Source organism: Rhamphochromis sp. 'chilingali' (genome assembly GCF_963969265.1).
Source record: "Rhamphochromis sp. 'chilingali' genome assembly, chromosome: 15".
NCBI classification, from domain to species: domain Eukaryota; kingdom Metazoa; phylum Chordata; class Actinopteri; order Cichliformes; family Cichlidae; genus Rhamphochromis; species Rhamphochromis sp. 'chilingali'.
The window spans coordinates 18,768,808-18,791,452 of record NC_137942.1 but is presented as its reverse complement, the minus strand read 5'-3'; the positions used below and the strand labels follow the sequence as shown (position 1 = coordinate 18,791,452).

Below are 22,645 nucleotides of genomic sequence, written 5' to 3'. Positions count from 1 at the left end.
ATGTGACTGTGTAGTGTTTTATACACTCTCCTCCTCCTGTGCGATGGCTATTTTTGACCTTAGTGTGAAAATTACAGTGGAAAAACGCATAGCCATTAGACAGCTACCTTCGTTTTAAAATTTGCACTTTATACTGTAGCACTCTTGCTATAATTTCGCAGTCTCAAATGACCTTAACGTCATCCTTTGCTCTCTTAACTGATCCCTGTTTAACCGCACTACAAGATACTCAAGTTGTAACAAATGTTTTGCAGCGTTATACATATTTTTTCCACAGACGAATCTGTGCTTGGACATTTTAGACCCCATCCTATTCATTGCACAACAGACACTTTTTCAAAAAGCTTTTTGTATTATGAGGAAGGCCTTATCTTAAAGGCTGCTGGCATTGTTATTGAGCAAAGAGGGATTTTGGTGCGGGTGAAATATGCAAAAATATAATCCCTCAAATTTCAAATGACACTTTGAATGGGAGGGGCAGAGAGAGAGCATACAGGAGCATTTTCATATGCAAACTTTCTCTAGGAGTGCAAAAGTGAAAGTTACATTTGCTGAGACAAGCATTGCAGCACTTACAGAGCGTATACTGGAGTTTGCTTGAATCTTTTAAGAAGGTGGTTTACTTTGTTACTCTAGGTGTGCCAATGTGTGCATGCTCTTTCAGCTGGATTGCTTTTAGCCCCGCCACCCCCATTATGCACAGGGGAAGGGCTTTGTTTGGAATATTAAGAAGTTTCTTGTGTCTCAATTTTTTAGCAGTTGACTACTCAAGGACAGCAAGGGCTCAGCAGGAAACTTAAGGCACAAAGATCAGAGTTGGCAGACACTAGAGAAGGATGGACAGAGAAGCTTTTTGGACCAACAAGCAAGCGAGGCCAAGCTGCCAGAGGGCAGGACAGAGAAAACCAGCTTTGCAAACCACCCAGACAGACACATAGATAGGCTCATTGATCAATTTTCCCACAAGGCACTAGGAAATTATGTGGGATAAAAAGAGGGATGAGAGCTAAACGAGGTAGGTGGGGAGCTCACTGGCAGTTTGCCTCACTCACACATCACGGAGAGGGATACCAAGAGAGGGGTCGACAGGGAGAAAAGCAAGGGCATAATACAGCAGTTATGCAGTCATAACAAAAAGTGTGACTGTCTGATGGCAAGGACACTGGGCAGATTCACTTCTATTGGTTTGAACACTAGTTGACCCAGGCGTCATTCATCCGTACTGATGGATTCTTCCTCCAGCAGCTGAAGCCTTCTATGCACTGTATCACAGACAGTAGATGAGGTTGTGACACACGCTACAGCTCCGGCTTTTCTGAAGGCAAATTAGATGGGATAGTGTTTGTCACAGACATGCTGAGAGGAAGACGTGCGTATGATTACGAGTTTTTGTAAAGAAGTCCCGGCTTACTGGACTACACTTTAAATGTAAAGATGCACTGAATGTGTGTAGCCGTATATGACTTAACATGGTTTGTTCTCACAGAGACGAGCTATGTCCTCAATAGAATATCCACACACACATGCATGCATGCACATATGCAGGCAAAATGAGGGAATATCGGACAAAGAGTGACTCCCACGGTTTGGATGAGCACAAACACACAATTTACAGCAACAGTTTACAACAACAGTCTTCTCAAAGTGCGTTGCATTGTAACATAGAGACGCTTTAGTTTATCTGGTGCACTTCTTTAACGGAGTCCTACATTTTCTATTGATTATGTAAAGTCCTGCAAGCCCTTACACACACACAATGTGGGAGAGATGTGCTACTTTTAGAAAAGAAATAAGAACCACACAGAAATAGAATTTGGTTGCTGAATTATTTACACAAATAGGAAGCCAAATTGTCATCACACAGGCCACTTTTTTCCTGCAGTCGTTACACATTACACTGCACAGGAAAATGAAATAAAAGCATTAAGCTTAGAATTCATATTTCATGTGCAGTTCTAAGACATCGCAGCACATATGTGAGACTAAATCTCAGGGATTTTAACAAAAACTGATTCTGTGTCTGCTGAAGTACAGCTAAAAATCACAGTGTTTGTGTTATCAAAGTAATGTGCAAAGATTTTAAGCGTATAGTTTGCTAGAATAGCAGGAAATAGCTGAAGCAATTTATTGAACTGTGTAAGCATACGTAAGGCAAAAACAGACTTTGTACAATTCTAACACAGTTGCAGTTAGTACCTGGTATGACCAGCTTTTTTCTGCAACACAACCTGGACTCTCTCTCAGCTTTCTAGTCATTTCTTTAAGTAGTCTCCTTAGGAATAGTTCTCCGGGCTTCTTGAGCTCTTCTTTGGATGTCTTTTGTTCTGGTCTCCGTCAAAATGATGCCACAGTCCTTTAATAATGTTGCGGTCTGGGCTCTGGTGAGGCCAATAGATGATAAATGAAAATGAAGCCAGTGCCAGTCCTTTGATTTTCAGATGGTGAATCAAAACCTGACTTTCAGTTCACCTGCTGCTGTAGATAGTTTTTATGTCCAGTTGAGATGTGATATAAGTTTGGGGTTAATAACGTTTTGGAATCATCATGTTGATCTAAAAATGCTGTGATACCTTTTAGTCTGTTATTTTTGTCATTTTTTTATGATTCAACTACAGAAATATGAACAAATTATGTGTTTTGGAACAGTTCAGTAACAAATTGGCTAAAAAAAAGGTTTTTTGCTATGTTTTCACAGGTAAGTGTTGCGTAGCTTAACAAGCAAGAGAAACATTCTCCTGAAAATGACGAGGTACAAGGACTGGACTGAAAATGAGTAAAACAGGAGCCAGGGTCCAAAACAATAATAAATAAATAAATATTAAAGTTAAAAAAAACTTTCAGAAAGCCCTGTGAAGTATTGCTCAAGACCACTTTGAAAAATCACAAGAAAATGGCCCTTGGAAGCACGATGTAAAGAAGTGAGAGGAGGCTGAATTTATGCTTAAAGATGTGTAGAATTTATGTGATATTTTCAAAGAAAAGTAAATGCATTGGGTTCTAAAACACTGTTCTGACTGTTCGCCCTCCCAGTCTTCATGGGTTTTACCTTCAGTTAGTAAAAGCTCTTTTTAAGCTCAGTTAGTTTACAGCACAGGTGTCGAACTCCAGGCCTCGAGGGCCGGTGTCCTGCAGGTTTTGGATGTGTCCTTGATCCAACGCAGCTGATTTAAATGGCTAAAATACCTCCTCAACATGTCTCAAAGTTCTCCAGAAGCCTGGTAATAAACAAATCATTTGATTCAGGTGTGTTGACCCAGGGTGATATCTAAAACCTGCATGTCAAGAACATGTGTAAATATTTTTGAAACTTATTTTCTGGACACATGCTTTCTTCTCAGTGCTCATGAAGATTACAAAGAATGAAGTATTTTATGGAAATTATCTTTCAGTCCTCTGAGCAAGTGCATAACCACATACAGACACAAATATTTTGAAATTGTAAAACAGATTTGTGCAGGGAATAAGTCCTTGAAGAATTCTAAGTAGCAGACATACAACCTGTTGACAGGTTAAATATTTTGCAAATTATAATTACTCTCATCTTCAAGACTGCACCTGTAAAATGTTCAGATGCTGCAGTCAGCAGGGAGTCCAAAAGTAAGTAAGAAATGTACAGATTTTTTGCATTAGAGCTCACCATTTTTATGAATCAAATGTTTATTTATGTTTTTCTTTCTTAAGACGGTTTCTACTTTAAGTAGTGGAAATGTGGCGCAAGTGTCATTTTGTTGCTGGATTCCATTACGAAAACAGACAGAGAGACGGAAAAAAAAATCAGGGAGACAAACGTGAGGATCCTGAAGTGTTTTGTCAAAAACGAAGACCGAGAGCTCGATAAAGGCGGAAAGCCCTGAATAGAAGAAAAAAATAGGATGAAAGAGGAGGGCAAATGTCTGACGAAATGCGTATTGACACAGAGGGACAGGCATAAAAATAGGTAGAGACGTGGAAAAGAGGAGAAGGGAGAAGATGAGAAGAGAATAAAGACATAGAGGAGGCCCTGTCCGCATCCTAAGAAGATTAAACGTACAGCGAGGGGAGAAGAAGATGCTAAAGGGAGAAAAAGACAGAGACAGAACATCCTCAGTCACACGCAGACCGTCTCTGCGTGGGTTACATTTTGAGTTAATACTGCACATGTAACAGCTTTAAAAGAACAATCAAATTAAATGCTGAAGTTCAATAACAGCATGCCTCCCTTCTTTTCTCCTCAAAGCATCCTTGATGTCAGCCTCTGTTAGCGCCCGCCCTACATGATTAAGGAGTGACATGACGATGCAACAGCTAGCGCTCTGGAATCAGCTGGGCGTGAGTCAGCCGCCTGCTGCTTCGCTCCCTGGGGAGAGAAAGGTTCAGGGTCACTATGACAAAGAAAGTGAAATCAAACCAATGCTGAGTCACTGCACATGTCAGTGCAAATGATGCTGATACTGCTGGCGTTCATGGGTTGGAGGTGAGGTGTCCACGGGGTGTGAGGGAGTTGTTTTGCATGTAATGAAGGAGTATGTTGTAGATGTCTAGACTGTGCACCGAGAAGCGATTGTTTGGGACGGCTCAGCACATACGGTAGGTTGAGACACGGTGCGTTGGCATAGCTTCTGTCCATCTTCCCCTGTCTTGGTTTTGTTTACAGTCCAAACATGCTTTCGTCTTCCTCACTTCTTTTCTCTCTGCAAGTTCATACCATGCCTCTGTTCTTGGTTCTCACTTTGCTAACACAGAACCTCGGGGCACATTCTTTAGTGGTGCTATGGGAGCGATACACAAACACGTAAACACACACTCTCTTGTGTGCACGCACATTTTTACACGCAGATGCCTGATTGATTTTTCATTGCCTGCCGAGGTGTAATATGTCCCAGAGTGTTTGCATTTGTTTGACGTTTCTTTTTTTTTGCTTTTTCGCTAGTAGGGCGCAATTGTCCATCATTTGGTAGGAATGAAAATAAAAAGTAGAGAACAAAAATAGAAGACAGAGAAGAAGTGACAGCTGGGAAAATGGAAATGATATTGAGAATGAAGAGTTACAGAATGCAAAGGGAGAAAAAACAATTGTAACCCAAAGGGGACAAGATACTTATTTCAAAGAAGAAATTGGTGCATAGATGGGGAAACAATGTAGAGAAGGCAGACTGACTTTTTAAAAATGCTTCTGTGAACACATTGTTCTGATATTATTTCTCCATATTTCATTGTTACCCAAGAGAGAAGTGCCTAAGCAATAGCCAAAACAGTGGAGCGGCGCAAGTAGGATGGAGAGAGGGATTCAGATTAATGGATAGTGGATGTAGAATAACAAACAAATAAAGAAGTGTTTCACAGTTAAGAGTTTCTTTAAAGTACATTCCCAATTTCTCAAGCACTATAAATTCTTATGCATCGCGTTATTTTTCCATTTGTAGGTTTGGTGTGTGATGCATTTGATTAAAAATGAGGTTCGCTTCTGTACGTGGTAGGTTGCATGACAGGTTTCACACAGAAAAACATGTTACAGAAGTTATTATTAATGCTTTTCTGTGAACAACTTATCATAGCTTTTGAACACAAATTGTCCCCATTGTGTCCAGAGGCCCACACATTATTAGAAAAGATCATCCCCTCTGTTTTCTCCACAGATCATCCAATAGGGATAACAGATCTTATTAGATCATCTAAGTAGTGTAGTGTCACACCTTTGTGACGGGAAATTCAGAGTCAGCATTTGATATTCTTTAACACAGTGCGAACTCTCTTAGAGAAGCTTTCATGTCATTTCTTAGTACTTTCAAAGCTCTTCTTTGGATGTTGGCTCCTTTTTTTTGTTCTCTATCAAGATGATCCCATACTACTTCAGTAATACTGAGGTCAGTCCATGACTAATAGTGATCCATTGTGCGTTCTTACATCCAGGTATGATTTTACTGCATTTGTAGTGTGTTTGGCCATTGTCATATTGACAAATGAATCCATTGCTTTCCAGATGATATTTAATAGTGGTTTAAATGAGAGATGGACCAATCCGATATTACATATCGGTCCATACTGACCTAAATTACTGGATCGGATATCGGAGAAAAATAAAAAAGGAATCCGATCCATTAAATATCACAAAAGCACCTCACAACACTTGCGACATGGCGTAACCCAGCTCATAACCTTAGCACATCGGCGGAATATGCGTCACGTGATAGAGCGGCTGTGGCGTGCCAGACCTGTTGGCGGTCTGGTTGAGCATTTGGAGCCTCGCTACATGCTTCCAAACCGGCATTTCGTCTCAGAGAAAGCTATCCCAGAGAAGTAAAGCAAGTGTGTAAGTTCATCTCTGAATGTTTGTAAAGCATTGCCACGTTAGGCTTAGCCATATGGAGCAACTGCCTCTCATTCTCTCCCTCTCCTGTTGCTACTTCAATCATGAAATGGATCAATGATCAGCTGATCGGCTTTTCTGTCGTGACTCCCATCTCTCTTGTTTGTTTATCGCCCATTTTGCGCCAGAAAGAAGAAACCATCGGCTGAACAACAGCAGAATGTTTAAGCTTGATGCACTGTTGTTAGTATTTATTTAGTATTACTTTCTACAGGATCCTTTTCTATGTAGCTGACAGCTGGTAACTGTGCAGGGGCGGGTCTAGGAAAGTTTTTCCAGGGGGCCAGGTAGGGCATTAACAGGGAAAGGGGGGCACAAAGACATGCTTTTCTTTCTTATTCTCATGTCTAGCTTTTAATAAATAAATATCTGAATCTTACACAATTTTTCATCTGATGTAAAATGTATAGAAATCCATTATTGTATATAGGAACTATTAAGTCTAATATATACCTAGTAAGCTGTAGCACTTTTTCCTTTGGGAAGGTACCATGTGTGCAGTCTGCAATTCTTTTGAAGAAAGATGTTGAATCTAGTTAATTATTGTGGAAAAATTATTGATTTCTGTGCATTTTCTTTTACACGTGTATTAAATTAAAGTCGATTATGTCAATTAAGCATTATGAGGTGGAGGGTGGTTCCTTTTTTTTTTTTTTTTTTTTTTTTTTGCTGGTAACCCTATTAGTCAGGTTGCTCAATATTTCCGCTAAGTACTCTTTAAAATACCAGAATAGGAAGGACGGTGTAGGTTTAAGTTTATTAGATTGATCAGTATTGCTGAACTATGAAATATTTTGGGTGCAGTGTATTTTTTGCATACAGGTATGACAGAATAGCTTTAGTTTTGTTTAGTTGAGTATGAACTTATACTAAATGTAGCAAGATATTAAAAAAAAACTTTTATTGATTATAAAATACGCTATATCGGATTTATATCGGTATCAGCAGATATCCAAATTTATGATATCGGTATCAGACATAAAAAAGTGGTATTGTGCCATCTCTATTTTAAATCGGATGGTACATTTCTGCATTTATAATTCCAGTAATTCTTTGACAAGCTCCCCAACAATGCTGTCTGAAATGCATTGCTCCCCTAGACAATGACAGCCTCTGTGTTTACAGATGGCTGTAGACACTCCCTGTTGTACCTCTCTCCTGACCTCTTCTATCTATACTGGTGACGACTTGAACCAAGAACCTTTTTTTTTTTTTGTGTAATTTGGCATGTCTCAGCCTTTCCTCCCTGTTTCCCTTTGCATCTCTTATGACACTTTAGCCAACAGTAGCTGGACATATTGAAGAGACAGATGCATGTCCGGTCACGGCAGATGGCCGCCCCTCCCTGAGCCTGGTTCTGTCTGAGGTTTCTTCCTGTTAAAAGGGAGGTTTTCCTTCCCACTGTCGCCAAAGTGCTTGCTCATAGGGGGTCATATGATTGTTGGGTTTTTCTCTGTATGCATTATTGCATTACAATATAAAGTGCCTTGAGGCGACTGTTGTTGTGATTTTGCGCTATGCAAATAAAGTTGAATTGAATTTAATTGAATGCATGTCTTGGATGCTGTTTAAAGTCTTTGTTTGACTTTTCATGTCCTATTGATAGCCTGGCATTTCTTCTTTTGAACTCTACTTGTCCAGTTTCCTCAAAATTTTTAGGGAAACACCAATCACAAGCCCAAGATAAGCAAATATTTGTCTCATTAGCTCTCTGGGAATCACCTTTTTAATGCAAAAAAGAAAAGAAAAGAAAGATACCATTTAATGCCCGCCAAACTGTTATTTTTTATGTTTGTTGTGACTTTAGCTAAAGAAATGGAAACAAGTTCTGTTTATGACAAGCTACTACTAACAAAGTGCCTAAAGATACAATTTGAAATTGATTCTTTGTTCATTTATCTATTATCTGTAGACACACTGGTGCTGTCATGGTCCTGGGTCGTTGACCCAGCGTTTTGTGTTTTGTGACTATTTCCCTCTGTTCTAGTTATTCTGTGTCCTCCCCCCTTGTGTCCGGTTCGGGTTCTAGATTTCCTGTTTTACTTTGTAGGTCTGTGTCTCGTTATGCCCATTAAGTTCCAGCTGTGTCCCCTCCTGTGTGCCATTTCCTCATTACCTGGTGTGTGTATTTATAGTTGGTGTCTGCCTGTGCTCCTCGTCGGGTCGTCTGCACTCATCCGTGTATTTCTGCGTATCTCTGCATTCATCTGCGTTCCATGGTGTCCTGTCTCTGCGTCCCTCTGCCCCGCACCCCCTTTGTACGGTCTCAGGTTTGCTATTTAGTTTCTCCCAGTTTAGGTTTCCGTTTGTAAAGTACTCATACCTCGTTGCCTGTTTTTGTCACCACCACCTTTGTAAATAAAACATCACTCGTATCATCAGTTTGCTGCATCTTGGGTCCTCCTTTTCCTCCACACCACACGGCTCCCTCCGCCAGCCGTGACAGTACGACCCGACCAAACATGGACCCAGCAGCATCCGCACCGTCCCAGGAGTTTCGGGAGGAAGTGATCGACAGCGTCTCCAGGTTGGTCAACCTGTGGCTGGAGCATGAGGAGGAAGAGCTTCACCACGCTGTAGAAGCTAGGCTACAGCAGCTGATGTCTGCTCACTGCTGGCTACTCGACTCTCTTCACCCGCTCGCACAGGACTTCATCCTTAACGAACTTCACCTCCACCCTCCAGCCGCTACCGCTTCCCAACCCAGCCCGGCGGTGAAGATTTTGCCCGGCCCGCCGGAGGTTTTGCCCGGCCCGCCGGAGGTTTTGCCCGGCCCGCCGGAGGTTTTGCCCGGGAGGAAGCGACGATCGCGCCGTCGGCGCGTCGCCCCACAGCCGGAGGTTGGGACTTCGGAACTGCCGGCTGTGGTGAGTGGAAAAGACACTCCGTCTGTTTCGCCAGCTCGCATGACTGTTTATTCCGGGGCTGTGTTTGTTGAGCCAGCTGCCCAGCCGGTAGCTCGGTTAGCTGCCCTGCAGCCGCTACCTCAGTTAGCCACTCAATCTCCACCTCCATTACAGTCACAGCCAGACCTATTAGACACCTTGTTACAATCCGTGGCTCAGTCAATAGCTCAGTTGGCAAGAGACTCATCAGCGTTATTACCAGCTCAGCCACCATCTTCACCAGCTCCGCCTGTACCACAAGTCCAGTCCATCCAACCGGAAAAGCACTGTTTTTCACCTGTTCATGTCAAGCAGAGAGACACACCACATAACGCAGTAGTCAGTCCGCAACAGCTGGCCAGCCCAGAGACTGTGACGCACTCCAGGGCCTCCCCAGAGGCTGGGTCCCAGCCCCCGGCCGACTCTGGACCCCTGGAGGTTAAGAAGCCAGCTGAGGACTGCATCCGGCTGTCGCTGCCTGAGCTGAGTCGATGCTCTGTGCAGCTGCAGTCTGCTTTGTGTTTGCCAGAGGCCCGTGCGCCTGCTGGTTCTGATCTGTTCCTGCCAGAGGCCCGTGCGCCTACTGGCTCTGTTCTGTGCCTGCCAGAGGCCCGTGCGCCTGCTGGTTCTGAACTGTGCCTGCCAGAGGCCCGTGCGCCTACTGGTTCTGACCTGTGTGTTCCAGGGGCCCCGGTGCCCACTGGTCCAGAGACTGTTTTCGCTGGGGGGCCCGAGGAGCCCGTCCAGCCTCCTGCTTCGCCTGCTGGGGGGCCCGAGGAGCCCGTCCAGCCTCCTGTCTCGCCTGCTGGGGGGCCCGAGGAGCCCGTCCAGCCCCAAGACCCATCATCGCCACCAGCTGCAGCCTCTGTGTCTCCATCCTCGCCAGCTGCGGCCTCTGTGTCTTCACCCACGCCGTCGCCTGGTCCAGCCACTACTTCACCCACGCCTGGCCCGGCTTCAGCTTCTGCTTCACCCACGCCTGGCCCGGCTTCAGCTTCTGCTTCACCCACGCCTGGCCCGGCCTCTGCTTCTGCTTCATCCTCGCCTGGCCCGGCTTCTGCTTCACCCACGCCTGGTCCGGCCTCTGCTTCTGCTTCATCCTCGCCTGGTCCGGCTCCAGCCTTCGTGTCTTCAGCATCGCCTGGCCCGGCTCCAGCATCCTCGTCAGCATCGCCTGGTCCGGCTTCTGCTTCAGCATCCTCATCAGCTGCCTCGTCTGGTCCAGCCTCTGCTTCGGTCTCGTCTGGTGCTGCGACGGCCACGCCACCTTCGGGTCCCAAACTGCCGCCTCGACATCGGCGGTCATCTGCCAGGCCGCTGGTGGAGCGTCATCGTCAACATGGACGACCTCCTAGACGCCGCCGCTGCCTTCCGCGCGGTCGGCCTCCAGACTTGTGTCATCGCCGCCGTTGCCGTCCGCACGGTCGGCCTCCAGACTTCTGTTATCGCCGCCGTTGCCATCCGCACGGTCGGCCTCCAGACTTCTGTCATCGCCGCCGTTGCTGTCCGCACGGTCGGCCGCCTGAACGGTTTCCCTGTTGCCGCCGCTGCCGTGTGCACGGGCAGCCCCCTGAACTGCCTCCACTCCGCCACCGCTGCCTTCCGCTCGGTCGGCTTATGGATCTGCGTCGCCGACGTGGCCGGCCTCAGAAGATAAACTGTCCTGGACTTCTGAGCTGTGAGCCTCTGGGCCGGCCTCCTGAACTGTGTTTTGTCCTAGTACTCCAGCATGTGTGTTTTTGTTTTGGACAATTCCCTCGGTCCGCTGGAGCTTGTTTTGTTCGGTGTTGGTCCCTCCGTCCTGGGCCCCCGCCGCCCGCCCTGGGTTGGTCGTCTGTTTTTGTTTTGGGCTGTCTGGTGCCAGCCCTTGGAGGGGGGGTACTGTCATGGTCCTGGGTCGTTGACCCAGCGTTTTGTGTTTTGTGACTATTTCCCTCTGTTCTAGTTATTCTGTGTCCTCCCCCCTTGTGTCCGGTTCGGGTTCTAGATTTCCTGTTTTACTTTGTAGGTCTGTGTCTCGTTATGCCCATTAAGTTCCAGCTGTGTCCCCTCCTGTGTGCCATTTCCTCATTACCTGGTGTGTGTATTTATAGTTGGTGTCTGCCTGTGCTCCTCGTCGGGTCGTCTGCACTCATCCGTGTATTTCTGCGTATCTCTGCATTCATCTGCGTTCCATGGTGTCCTGTCTCTGCGTCCCTCTGCCCCGCACCCCCTTTGTACGGTCTCAGGTTTGCTATTTAGTTTCTCCCAGTTTAGGTTTCCGTTTGTAAAGTACTCATACCTCGTTGCCTGTTTTTGTCACCACCACCTTTGTAAATAAAACATCACTCGTATCATCAGTTTGCTGCATCTTGGGTCCTCCTTTTCCTCCACACCACACGGCTCCCTCCGCCAGCCGTGACAGGTGCATCCCTTTTTTGTGCTCGAAGAATTCATAAGTTAGTGTTAATTTGCTAAACAAACAAAGAAAAACTAAATACACTATATATATATATCATTGAAAATAAGTGAAAAAGCAGCCAATGTCCAAAGGAAGAGTTTGAAAGAACTTCAGAAAGCCTGGGGAACTATTGTTGAAGTTGCACAAAAGCTTAATTAACTCATTGGGGCCAAAATATAAAGAAATGAGGTATGACACAAGACTTTGAATAATACTCTACATCAGGTGTTGAGCTGGAGCATCTATGCTCACTAAGTCATAAAACTTCTGATGCAAAATAAAAGAAAAAAACAAACAGGTACAATCATTTATTATTTTTGCCTTTAGTCACACAAAAAACACTGCATTCCTTCTGGCACTTTTAAAGGTGTGAGCCCTGATAGTCAATGCTCCTTCTTAACATTATCACCAAAACATAACCCTTCTTCACACATACAAGCTGCTGCAAAACCTGTTTGTAGTTAGCTGCTCGCCTCAATCCAATTAAAGCTGTTATTACCTTTGATTCCCATTCATTCCTTTCTCTGGTTATGTAAGCAGTCTTCTGTACTGCTGAGTTTGTGTTTTTTCATTTGCACCCCCCTCCCCACCAACCGACCCCAATGGAAATTGCTGCACTGAGCTAGTAGTTATGTTGTTTACATAAAAGCTACATTTTTCTTGTTGCCAGTCTAAATCATCAAAATACCAAGCATGAAATCTTAGTAACATCTTTTCCACTCATTCACTCGCTCAACTGGGTCACTCCCTCAGCTCTGGTGTGTCTCATTAAACTCTCATATATGTTCAGTCCAGTTTCCAGTCACTTGTCACGGTATTTTGCATGCCTCACCGGCTCTCACTGGCTGTTGTCGGTCTAGGAAGCAGCTTCATCGACTCATGTACATGATAAAACAAGTGGAGTAACGAAAATGATGGATATGTAAGGAAGCTAACGTGCGTTCCTGAAGGGGACGTCTTCACTGTGAACAAAACATTTACGAGTATGCAGCAGCAGCCGCAGTCAGCCGTTTCCATTGTTTCCATCCTAGAGCAGCTTCAGGTTATGCTAAGTGAAACGTCTTTGCTTTGAACAAAGCACATCAAATGCTTTCTTTTTTATGTTTACTACAAGAGTGAATTTACTCCTGACTTCTGAGTGTCTAAAGAACCACTGCATAATTTTTGTTTTGGATGTCCTAATAACAACCCTTTGTATGAGCAAGTTTGTACAATATAACTCAGGAGTAGGCAACTCCAGGCCTCGAGTGCCGGTGTCCTGGAGGTTTTAGATGTGTCCATGATCCATCACAGCTGATTTAAAGGGCTAAATGACTCCTCAGCATTTCTTGAAGTTCTCCAGAGGCCTGGTAATGAACTAATCATTTGATTCAGGTGTGTTAACCCAGGGTGCGATCTAAAACCTGCAGGACACCGGCACTCGAGGCCTGGAGTTGCCTACCCCTGATATAACTAAACTTAGCAAACACTGACTAACAAAATATAGCTTCTGATGGATTTAATGCAACGGGCACTGAAACAGCCTGTTTTGGAAAACTACAGCTTATCCAGGCATTATAAAAGTAAATTATGTGTCAAAAATGAAATACACATTCTTGGGGCAAATCAGGCCTATTTTAACTTGTTAAAGTTGCTTACACTAACTTGCTTTTACTTGCATGCCATCAAAGAGATTGAGATCCCCAAGGCCTCATACATGTAGGGCTGTCTGAGTCCTAGGGACTTTATATCTAGCCCTGTGTGAGTTAGAATAATCCTTTAATTGTCCCACAAGGGGAAATTTGGTTGTAACAGCAGCCAGAAAGACACATATACAAACAAACAGTACACAGGACAGAAACATACACAATTTTTCTTACATATTTACATATGGACAATGGTTACTATAAACAGAGTACTGTAAAAGTATATTGGTTAAAGTATAATCACTGTGCTGAGAAGTGCAATGATGTCACAAACAGGAGGACTTTCTGTGCGTGGGAAAAAATAAGAAGTAAACGTGGCACCTCTGGACTCACGTCAAGAGTGATCGCAGCAGGAGTGGAGAGAGGAAGTATAAAGTTGATAAAAAGTGATGTTCTGTGTAATTAAAAAATAAAAGTGTGGGTTCTCTGGACCTCACCATGAGAAGCTGGCTTATCTAAAAGAAAAGTTTCGCAGATTTTAAAATGAGGAGTACAGGAGGATTAACCATGACCAAGCAACTGCGATCTTAAAATTAGATTTACAATTCTCTCTTTTCTCTGCTCATTTTGCTGTGTTGGATTGAAGCCCTGAGGAAGTTGGTGGACTATACTGAGTCACTGCTTCCATATTTGGACTCTGTCAAGTCCGGCTGGGAGAGAATTGCATTATTGGCAAGGGTGTACTTCCTCTTCTCTGTTCCACTCCTCTCAAGAGTGGTAGAAACCCTCATTCAGCAAAGAGTTGATTAGTTAGGTAATAATAATGATTTAAGTGATTTAACTATGATTCATATTATGTGACTGAGCTTCTAAATTGCTTAAATAAAAGCTCCTATCTGCATTTAAAGTCTAAACTTGTGGACACTCCCTTCTTGAGTCTTTGTTTAGCAGTAAAGGCAAAACTTGTGTATGAGTATTACAGATTTTAATGGTTTTTACAGGTTGTTCTAGTCCATAAAACAGATTCCTGGGGCCTGTTTTCCTGGCTTTGAAAGTACATTTTAACGAGAGCAGCGATCATAAGGAGCAGAGGCGTGGCTGCTGATTGGACTATTAGAGTTGTTAGTTAGTTGCATCAGCAGAGGATACTGAGGTTGGCATCCAGACGCACGCAGAGCTAAGCGTGTCTCAGTCTAAGTAAGTTTCTGCATAGCCTATTATTCATAAGACCAGAAATTCTGACCCTTTAAAAAGAGATCTGGTCCAGACTTCCTGTACATGGGTAACTGGGCTCTAACAATACCACACACAGACACACTGTTAAATCTTAGTACCAAAGAAAGTAAGTTCAGTCAGCATCAAGGTTTATAAGAACAAAAGATTTTAAGCTCATTTTGTGAAGGGAACAAATACAGAAGAGAAGACAGAAAATAAAGACTTAAGAGGATAGAGCAACACAACTAAAGGAACATAAGCTGACGGCTTAAGATATTAGAAGAAGGGAAAGGCTGGGAAAGACTTTTAAAATTGCATTACAGTGATTAAAACACACATACATTACATACCCCCCACCAACATATGCATAGTGTGTGAGCTCATTTTTATTCATCACATGCATGAAGTAATTATATTAATGTGTGAAGATGGTTTGTCCTCTTACTGTATGTGCACGCTGTCTGGCAAAGCAGGTGAAACCAGCAGTGCGAAGCACCCCACAGGGCGAAAAACTGGCTTTTTAAAATGAGAAGAAACAGGAAACAATATAGAGGGAGACTGAGGTTAAATAGCGTGCTGCCAGGCGGCACTGGAAACACATTACTATCTTTACTTGCAAAACAGTAATTTACCGTCGTAATTATATTGGCACTGTTTTGAAGTTGTTTTTTTAGATACTGTTGGGTGAGTCATCATTTTCAATATATATATAAAAAAGGTGTCATGTGCCTTGGCAGACTCAGGCAATAATAAACATATTCACTCTGTCATACATCTTAAGACTCATACAGTCAAACTGCAACAGTAGCTCAGCTGGAAAAATGTATTTTTATCTTCATTTTCATTGATAAATTACCCCAGCGGAACGATGCCTTCACTTCTGATGTGTTGCATATATGCAGTGAATGAGTCAGCTGCTGTTAGTGAGTCAGTAACCTGTGAAAAAAAATGTTTATGTGATTATTTATTTCCTAGTTTTTATGCATACCTTGCTGAATAATGGTAAACATGCATACTGTATTACGTTATGTGTTCACAGAAAAGTGAAAATAGTGCAGGACTGTGTTACAGTGTAATTTCAAGATGACAGGCTGAGACTGACAATACCTTTCCAATAATCATACTGAATAATGCAAATGATTCAGCAATAAGGAACAACTGCAATGAAGTTACTATTTCTTTGTGGTGTTTAAGGGTTCTTTAAACACAATACTTTTGAGAAACTGATGCGTGTCGTATATTTGTTTCTTCTTTTCCTTTTTTTAAAATGTCCTTAATATCGGAAGCCCTGTTTGAAACATCCATTAAGGCCTAAATGTGTATAGGTGTGTATTTCTCCTCAGCTGCAATGCTCCTTAACCCCAGTCTTGTTAATACGTGGTTCGAGAGGATTAGCATCATGGTGATCCTGCTCAACTGTGTGACACTGGGCATGTACCAGCCCTGTGAGAACATCGATTGCACCTCGGACCGCTGCCAGATACTACAGGTAAGCTGGCCTGCTGTGTTTATGTGTGCACATGTGTGTGCACTGAGGATGAGATGGAACTAAATTTTCAATTATTTGCCACAAATTCAAAGCAGCTCATGTATCGCTTCCTATTGCTATTCATCAAGCTGTGATTCATGCACACTACAGTTTTTTTTTTGTTGGTTTTTTTCCCTTCTGTAATGTTTATATTTTCTCCTACTCTCTGAGCAGGGAAATGGGATTCAGTTTGTTTAAAAATAGTGCTGTGGAGCCACATGTGAATTTGTCAGTTCAAGAATTGAAGAATACATATGGGAAGAAAAGTGCCAGCTGTTTGAATTGTACATGCTCAAGTAGGGAAATTAGCTTAGTTTGGAAAAATATGGTGTTGATCAGAATTATTAAGCAGAAAATACACAAAAACAGCAAAAGAATTGATCCACAATAATATTACTACACTCTAATAAACAGTGCACACTAAAAGAAATAACAGGTGGCAAAAGAAACCGAGTTTTGATGCAGTAGAATGTGAAAGTGAAATGCTTGTTGAAGCTGTCCTAGAGAATAATAATAATAATAATAATACATTTTATTTATAGGCACCTTTAAGAAAAATGGACTAAGACAGAAATAGATATTTCACTGGTACCAAAGGAAAAACCTCTAAAATTGCTTTTTTAGTGATGGCTTATTATGGGATAAATCATCTAACCCATGAATAGACACGTTTGTCAATGTAAGGCTGTGTTAGTGTTGCTTTGCTGTTTGGACACTGAGCTGATCCTGTTTAGACTCTACACTCTCTTATAGGAACATTAGACTTTGGCTCTTCTCCTTATAACATAGCCCAGCAGTGTTTTATATTTTGTTAAGCAGTGTTGATGTTATTGTGTTGTACTGTAGATCAAACCCATTGTCTCCATATGAAGATATAGTTTGAAAAGTATGTAACACCTCTGTAACAAAGTAACAATTTCCTGTTCACAGAGAAATAAGCTTAGTTTTTATACTTATGAGCGTTGAAGCTCAGGTCGAGCAGTTTGGAGCCAATTTTAGAGAGGCAAGGCTGAGATGGGTTGGATGTGCAGAGGTGGGATAGCTGATATATCAGAAAAAGGATGTTGGATATGGAGCTGACAGGCAGGAGGAAAAGGGAAAGACCAAAGAAAAGATTAATGGACAGTGTGACAGAGGAGTGAGATGGAGGTAGATGATCCAAACATGGAAAGGGTAAGAAGTGATTGGCTGTTTGTGCTGACGTAAAAGAAAAAAAAAGAGAGAGAGAGCGAGAGAGAAAAAGAACAACATTAATATTTGTTTGATTTCTGATTTCTTTTGTTCTTGGAAAATAAAATTCAGTCTCTGTTAGAAAGAATGCTAAAGTGTTTTCTTTCCTTTGTGCCATCCTTCTTTTTGCATCCACACCAATATTATCTAAAGAGCCATCATGTGGTTCTGTGGCCAGGCTGTTAAACTGATTACTGTGTCACAGCATGGCCTCTCCCTCGAATAGGGAGGATTAGTTTTTATCTGGAAAGTTGCCACTTTGACACCAAAGGTGAGAAGTGAGGATCCTTCTGACAACTTTGTCATTGGGAGTATGGTTTAAGTGAGAAACATTGTTCTATATTGACTTATTTATAAGCTGACTACAGAAGGTCACGAGTAGGCCCCATAACTGATAAAAATACAGTGCAGTGCTTGTTATTAGGCAAAATCAGATTTTTTGCTCACTCTGGGAGCTGTGCTAGATCATCATTAACAAATAAGTTACTCGCAGGTTGACGTCAGATCGCAGATTCAGTACTGTGTGCTTTTCAAATAGGTTCCCATTGTTTTTGTAAGCCATGTTGCGCTGTGTGATGTGTTACTGATGAGTGATGGGTGATTTGCCAGCTGGCTGAAGACTCACTGTGTTCCTCTGGGATTGTAATTGCTTTGCACTGAAGTAAATTTGGCAGGCTCAATTTCAGGTGCGACAAGGACAACCTGATTCTGCCTCGTGTGCTTTCGCTTGTCGATTTTTTAATGGCCATTGACACTGAAAATCTTTCTACAGTAACCTGCACATGAGCTTTCTGTCACTTGTTTGTGTGTCCTTGTGTTTTGGCTCGTTGTTTCGCCATATCTCACTTGCCTACAGCACATTAGGGTGGATTATAACATCAAATAAAGCCCTCCAGACCAAACTGTAATAGGTTTATTTATCTCATCGGATTTTCCCTTCATTGTGCAGAGATTTAAAATAAATATTTATTTAGTATTGTTTTGAGGCTGTGCAACACATCTTTCTGCTTCGCTCTCCTCTTTTCCTGTTCTCATCCTCCACCCTGATGTCATCTTTACCCCTCCCTATGTTCCCATTCCCCCTTCCTACAAACTCCTTCTCTCTCTCTGCATCTTTTGTCTCTCTAACAAGCATATTTTCTCCCCAGGTAGTGTGAGGGGTCCTATTCTGGTGGTTGCTAATGGTAACAGGAGGGATTTTGCTGACAGGGCTTAGATAGTTAAGAGTGGCCCTCACATACTTCTCTGAGTCTCTGAGAATACAGCGAGCCTGCCTCACTTCCTGGAGGAAAAATAAAAGAGGGACACAAACAGTAAAAAATCGATTTGGACATCTGTAGGGGTTAAATTGTGATATATAATAAGAAAATGTCCTTGACCTCAGAGGTTGAAGGGCTTGGTATAACGTGGTCTGGAGTCAATATCCAATAATAATTGTGAGGTATGAAAAGATATCAGATCTCAAACACCATGCCCCTGTAATTAGTCATTCTAAAATGAATTAGAATTAGAATGATGTGTGTCTCCAAGTTCGGTATGGTGGCATACTGAAGCGCAATACAACGAGATGATTTGTCTGGTTAAAGGTGAATACAACAATGTTTTATTTATGTTTTGTTTTAACTTCATCTTTCCAAAGTGAGCTAGGAGATGGTAGACAGTTGACCAAACAACTGTGCACCAAATGAGTAAAACTTAAAAATGAGATGTTTTGATTATATGTTTTCTCTCTCCCGTAGTATGTGTTCTGTCCTCTCTCCCTGTGTGCTTCTTTTTCTTGGTAGTGTGAGGACTGGGTGACCTTGTTTATGTGTCTGATAGGCAGTGTTGGTCAAGTTACTTGAAAAAAGTAATCAGTAACTAATTACTGATTACTTCCCAAAAAAAGTAATCCCGTTACTTTACTGATTACTTATATTCAAAAGTAATTAGTTACTTAGTTACTTTTTAAAACATGATTTATCCCCTAAATAGGTAATAAAGCAATAGATCCTTCAGCCCAATTCTACGTTTTCTGCATAATCCCTCATATAAAATGTAATCAAATGAAAAAGTCTCTTTTTGGGGGGGGGGGGGCGCCTGTCCCGTTTGGTTCTTTTGCCATCAGAATTATTGTCTGAAGGCAAAGACAGAAGCCCAACGGAATTACTTTACCAAGTGGACCATCCCTGCCTTGCCGTATTGGTCCATTTGATTGACCTTTGCTGTTATTATTTATGTATTTATTTTATTTTCAGTTGTTACAGACAGGACAGACATGACCGGGGGGAGGGAGGGAAACAAAGACAGCGTAAAACACAGCAGAAAATAAATAAAATCAAAGACTCAGCGGTCCTGTTGCTCTATTTTCACCTGTATAGCAGGAGTGGGGCAGGTGTGCCGCAGCGGTCAGTGGAAGGATACGGCAGTTTCTCTGTGAATTTCACATTCCAGCCAGCGTATTTGGTGCTTGCTCGGACGTTTAGGGGCTTTATCGCTGTAAAAAGACGTTTTCTTCCCACGCAGTGAGCAGCGGACGCTAATGTTTTTGTCACTTTTTACGGAATCAAACTCAAAATAAGGTCAGTACTTCCACGCTTTAAACGCCGCACGCTCATACTCTCTCCCGCACTCGTTATATTATCCATTTTTGATCTGCACACAGATGTTGCCACGAACATCGCACTCGCTTGCATCATTGTCATGAGACACTCTCGCAAAAAAATATATTTAAATAAATCATGGTTTTAGTAACCCAGTAACAACGTGCTTACGGGAAAGTAACACTAATCTAATTACCGTTTTTGCAGTAGTAATCCCTTACTTTACTCGTTACGTGAAAAAAGTAATCGGATTACGCGTTACTGCCCATCTCTGCCGATAGGTGAGATTAGAGTCAAATAGCAAGCCCAGGATTCTGGTAGCTGATTTCATATTGACAGGCCAAGGACAAAGGAAGTATTTGATGCTTGGATGCAGCATGTCCAAAGCAATAACTGAAATCTCAGTTTCTGAGTTTGTTTGTTTTTTTCAATTGCACACATGTATTACACACATGTTTGAAAATGAGGATTTTACAGGGAGATAAAGTTGTGTATTATTAGCATAGCAGTGAAAAGAAATATTATTTATACATGAAATGTTGATAAGGCCCAAAGGTACCATATTTAATTAAAGTAGGAAAGGTCCCAGTATAGACCTATAAGTAGGTCATTAACAAGACTATAGAACTTGCCTGCATGCTGAGGTTTCAATTCAGCCATTTGATACATGTTACAGCACCTCATTGGTGAATGAACATGGTGCGATAAAAGTACTTTTAGAAGTTTTTCTAAACACTTACATTTACTTACATTTATTTAAATGTACTTGAGTAGAGTTAGGGGTTGCCACCTCAGCATGCAATCAAGTTCTATAGAGTTTTGCCATTATTCAGGTGTGTTGCAGCAGGGATACATTTAAAAGTTTCAGGACATCGGTCATGGAGGATTGGAATTTGACACCCCTGGTCTACAGCATCAAATGTTGCACCTAAATCAAGTAGCACAAGAACAGAATATCCATCAGCATCAGCAGTCATAAGACATAAGTTTGTCACCTTAATAAGCACAATGTCAGGACTTCAAAATGTTCTGATGTAATCCTTCAAGAAGTTTTAGCCAGACAGTCTTCTCTAAAAGTTTTCGTATAAAAGGTAACTCTGACACTGAGCTGTACTTGTCATCAGAAAGAGTGAGGCCAGATTTGTTTGATGAGTGGTTGCACACAGGCCTATTTAAATATATTGGGATACAGCCAGAGGACAGAGAACTGTTAATTACTGAAAGCAACCAAGGGGCAGTGATATCCAAAACTTCACACAGACATTTTGGAGGTATTATTTCTGCTTGATGAGTGTTTCAGTTGTGACACAGTACTTAAAAGCTCATCCAAAGAGACTGGCATAGAAGAAGATAAAATTATGACTAAGTTACTGGACATCAATAAAAGAATCAGAAGCTACTGTTTTGGATTTGATGCCAATTTTCTTCCTGTAAAAAACTCAGAAACTGGAGAAATTTGTCATTTCCTATCATAATCCAATTTAAATTTACAGGATTTAAAAAGGCAGTCTCTCAGGCTTATGCTTATTAGTACTGAAGTAGAGAAATAAGTGCACTTTGCAGTCTTAACCCATTCATTGAAATCAACCATTAAATCATTCAATTCTTTCATTTCATTTCTTGATAATGTACCTGAAGATTTGTCTTCTTCCATCGCCTTTCTGCCCTCCAACATTTTTTTTTTTTTGAGGGAGACCTGCCCAAGAAGGCATGCCATTGAAAAATTATAAATTATAAAACCAAATATAACATATTCTGAATAGTAATTGCACTCTTTGGTTACAGGAGCCTTCATAAAAGCTTTGAACTCTCCTGGAGAGACTAAAGCATTCAGCTTTAATGTGCACTGAAGGTTATTCCATGACCAACGTGCAAAATACCAACCTCTGAAACAAAATCCAGGGATCCCCACAAAGGCGCCATCTAAACAAGTGCAAATCATACAAGCTGTTTGAAGGTGTTGGCTGTTTACACAGATAACAAGAACATTTACCCACTATTGGTTTGTACATAAAAATATACCAGTGCATTTGCCTCCTAAGGCTTGATAAAGCCAAGAATCCAGATTATAAAGTGCAAAGTAAAGTGAAGTGTACTGGACAACTAATTTGATATGAAATGTGAAGCACTGTGATAGAGTAAAGATAAAAAAGTGTAAATGTTATTTAGAAAGCACTAAGAAAATGTGCTAGCGTGAGTGGGTGAATGCACAAGTTGTGTAAAGCTTTGAGTGCTCAGAAGAGTAGAAAAGCGCTATATAAGAACCAGTCCATTTACCATTACACACATGTATAAATACAGGGTAAGGAAATAGAGTTTGCATCTAATCAGAAGTATAAGAGGAGTAAGTGCAAAAAGAGCAGATTATATACAGATGAGTTAAGTAGAGAGCAAATATACAGATGCACTATTGTATACATATGTACAGATATAGAGATGATCTGTATAGCATACATATGTTCTATATTGCTATACAGACAGGCAGATATACAGATGTACTATGAACAAATATACACAGATGTGCTACATATATGCAGATGTACCGGTGTGTGGTAAACAGATCTACAGAGTCTTATGAATATATCTGCAGTAGTGGAAGTGTAGCGCTCTGAACATCTATAATAGTGAACAGTGTACGCACTATAACAGAGACTATGCTATGTCAGTGTCCTAAAACTATGGCAGTAACCAATGTCAGCATATGGTAAATGTTGAGAATGAATGACAGTCATGATCATGGTCATTGGGAGGGATAGGAGGAGTGTAGAAGGATTAAGTGAGTGTGGATGGAAGG

The 22,645-nt window shown here is 41.9% G+C and overlaps 1 protein-coding gene across 1 annotated transcript in view; it reads left to right on the top strand.

Annotated features, from left to right (window-relative positions):
* The window catches only part of cacna1ia (calcium voltage-gated channel subunit alpha1 Ia), a 218,723-nt gene that overhangs the window by 97,860 nt on the left and 98,218 nt on the right, over positions 1-22,645 (top strand). The window contains exon 3 of the mRNA XM_080904516.1: positions 15,855-16,000. Within this exon, the coding sequence (XP_080760642.1) occupies positions 15,855-16,000 (146 nt within the window). The remainder of the gene's footprint in view (positions 1-15,854; positions 16,001-22,645) is intronic.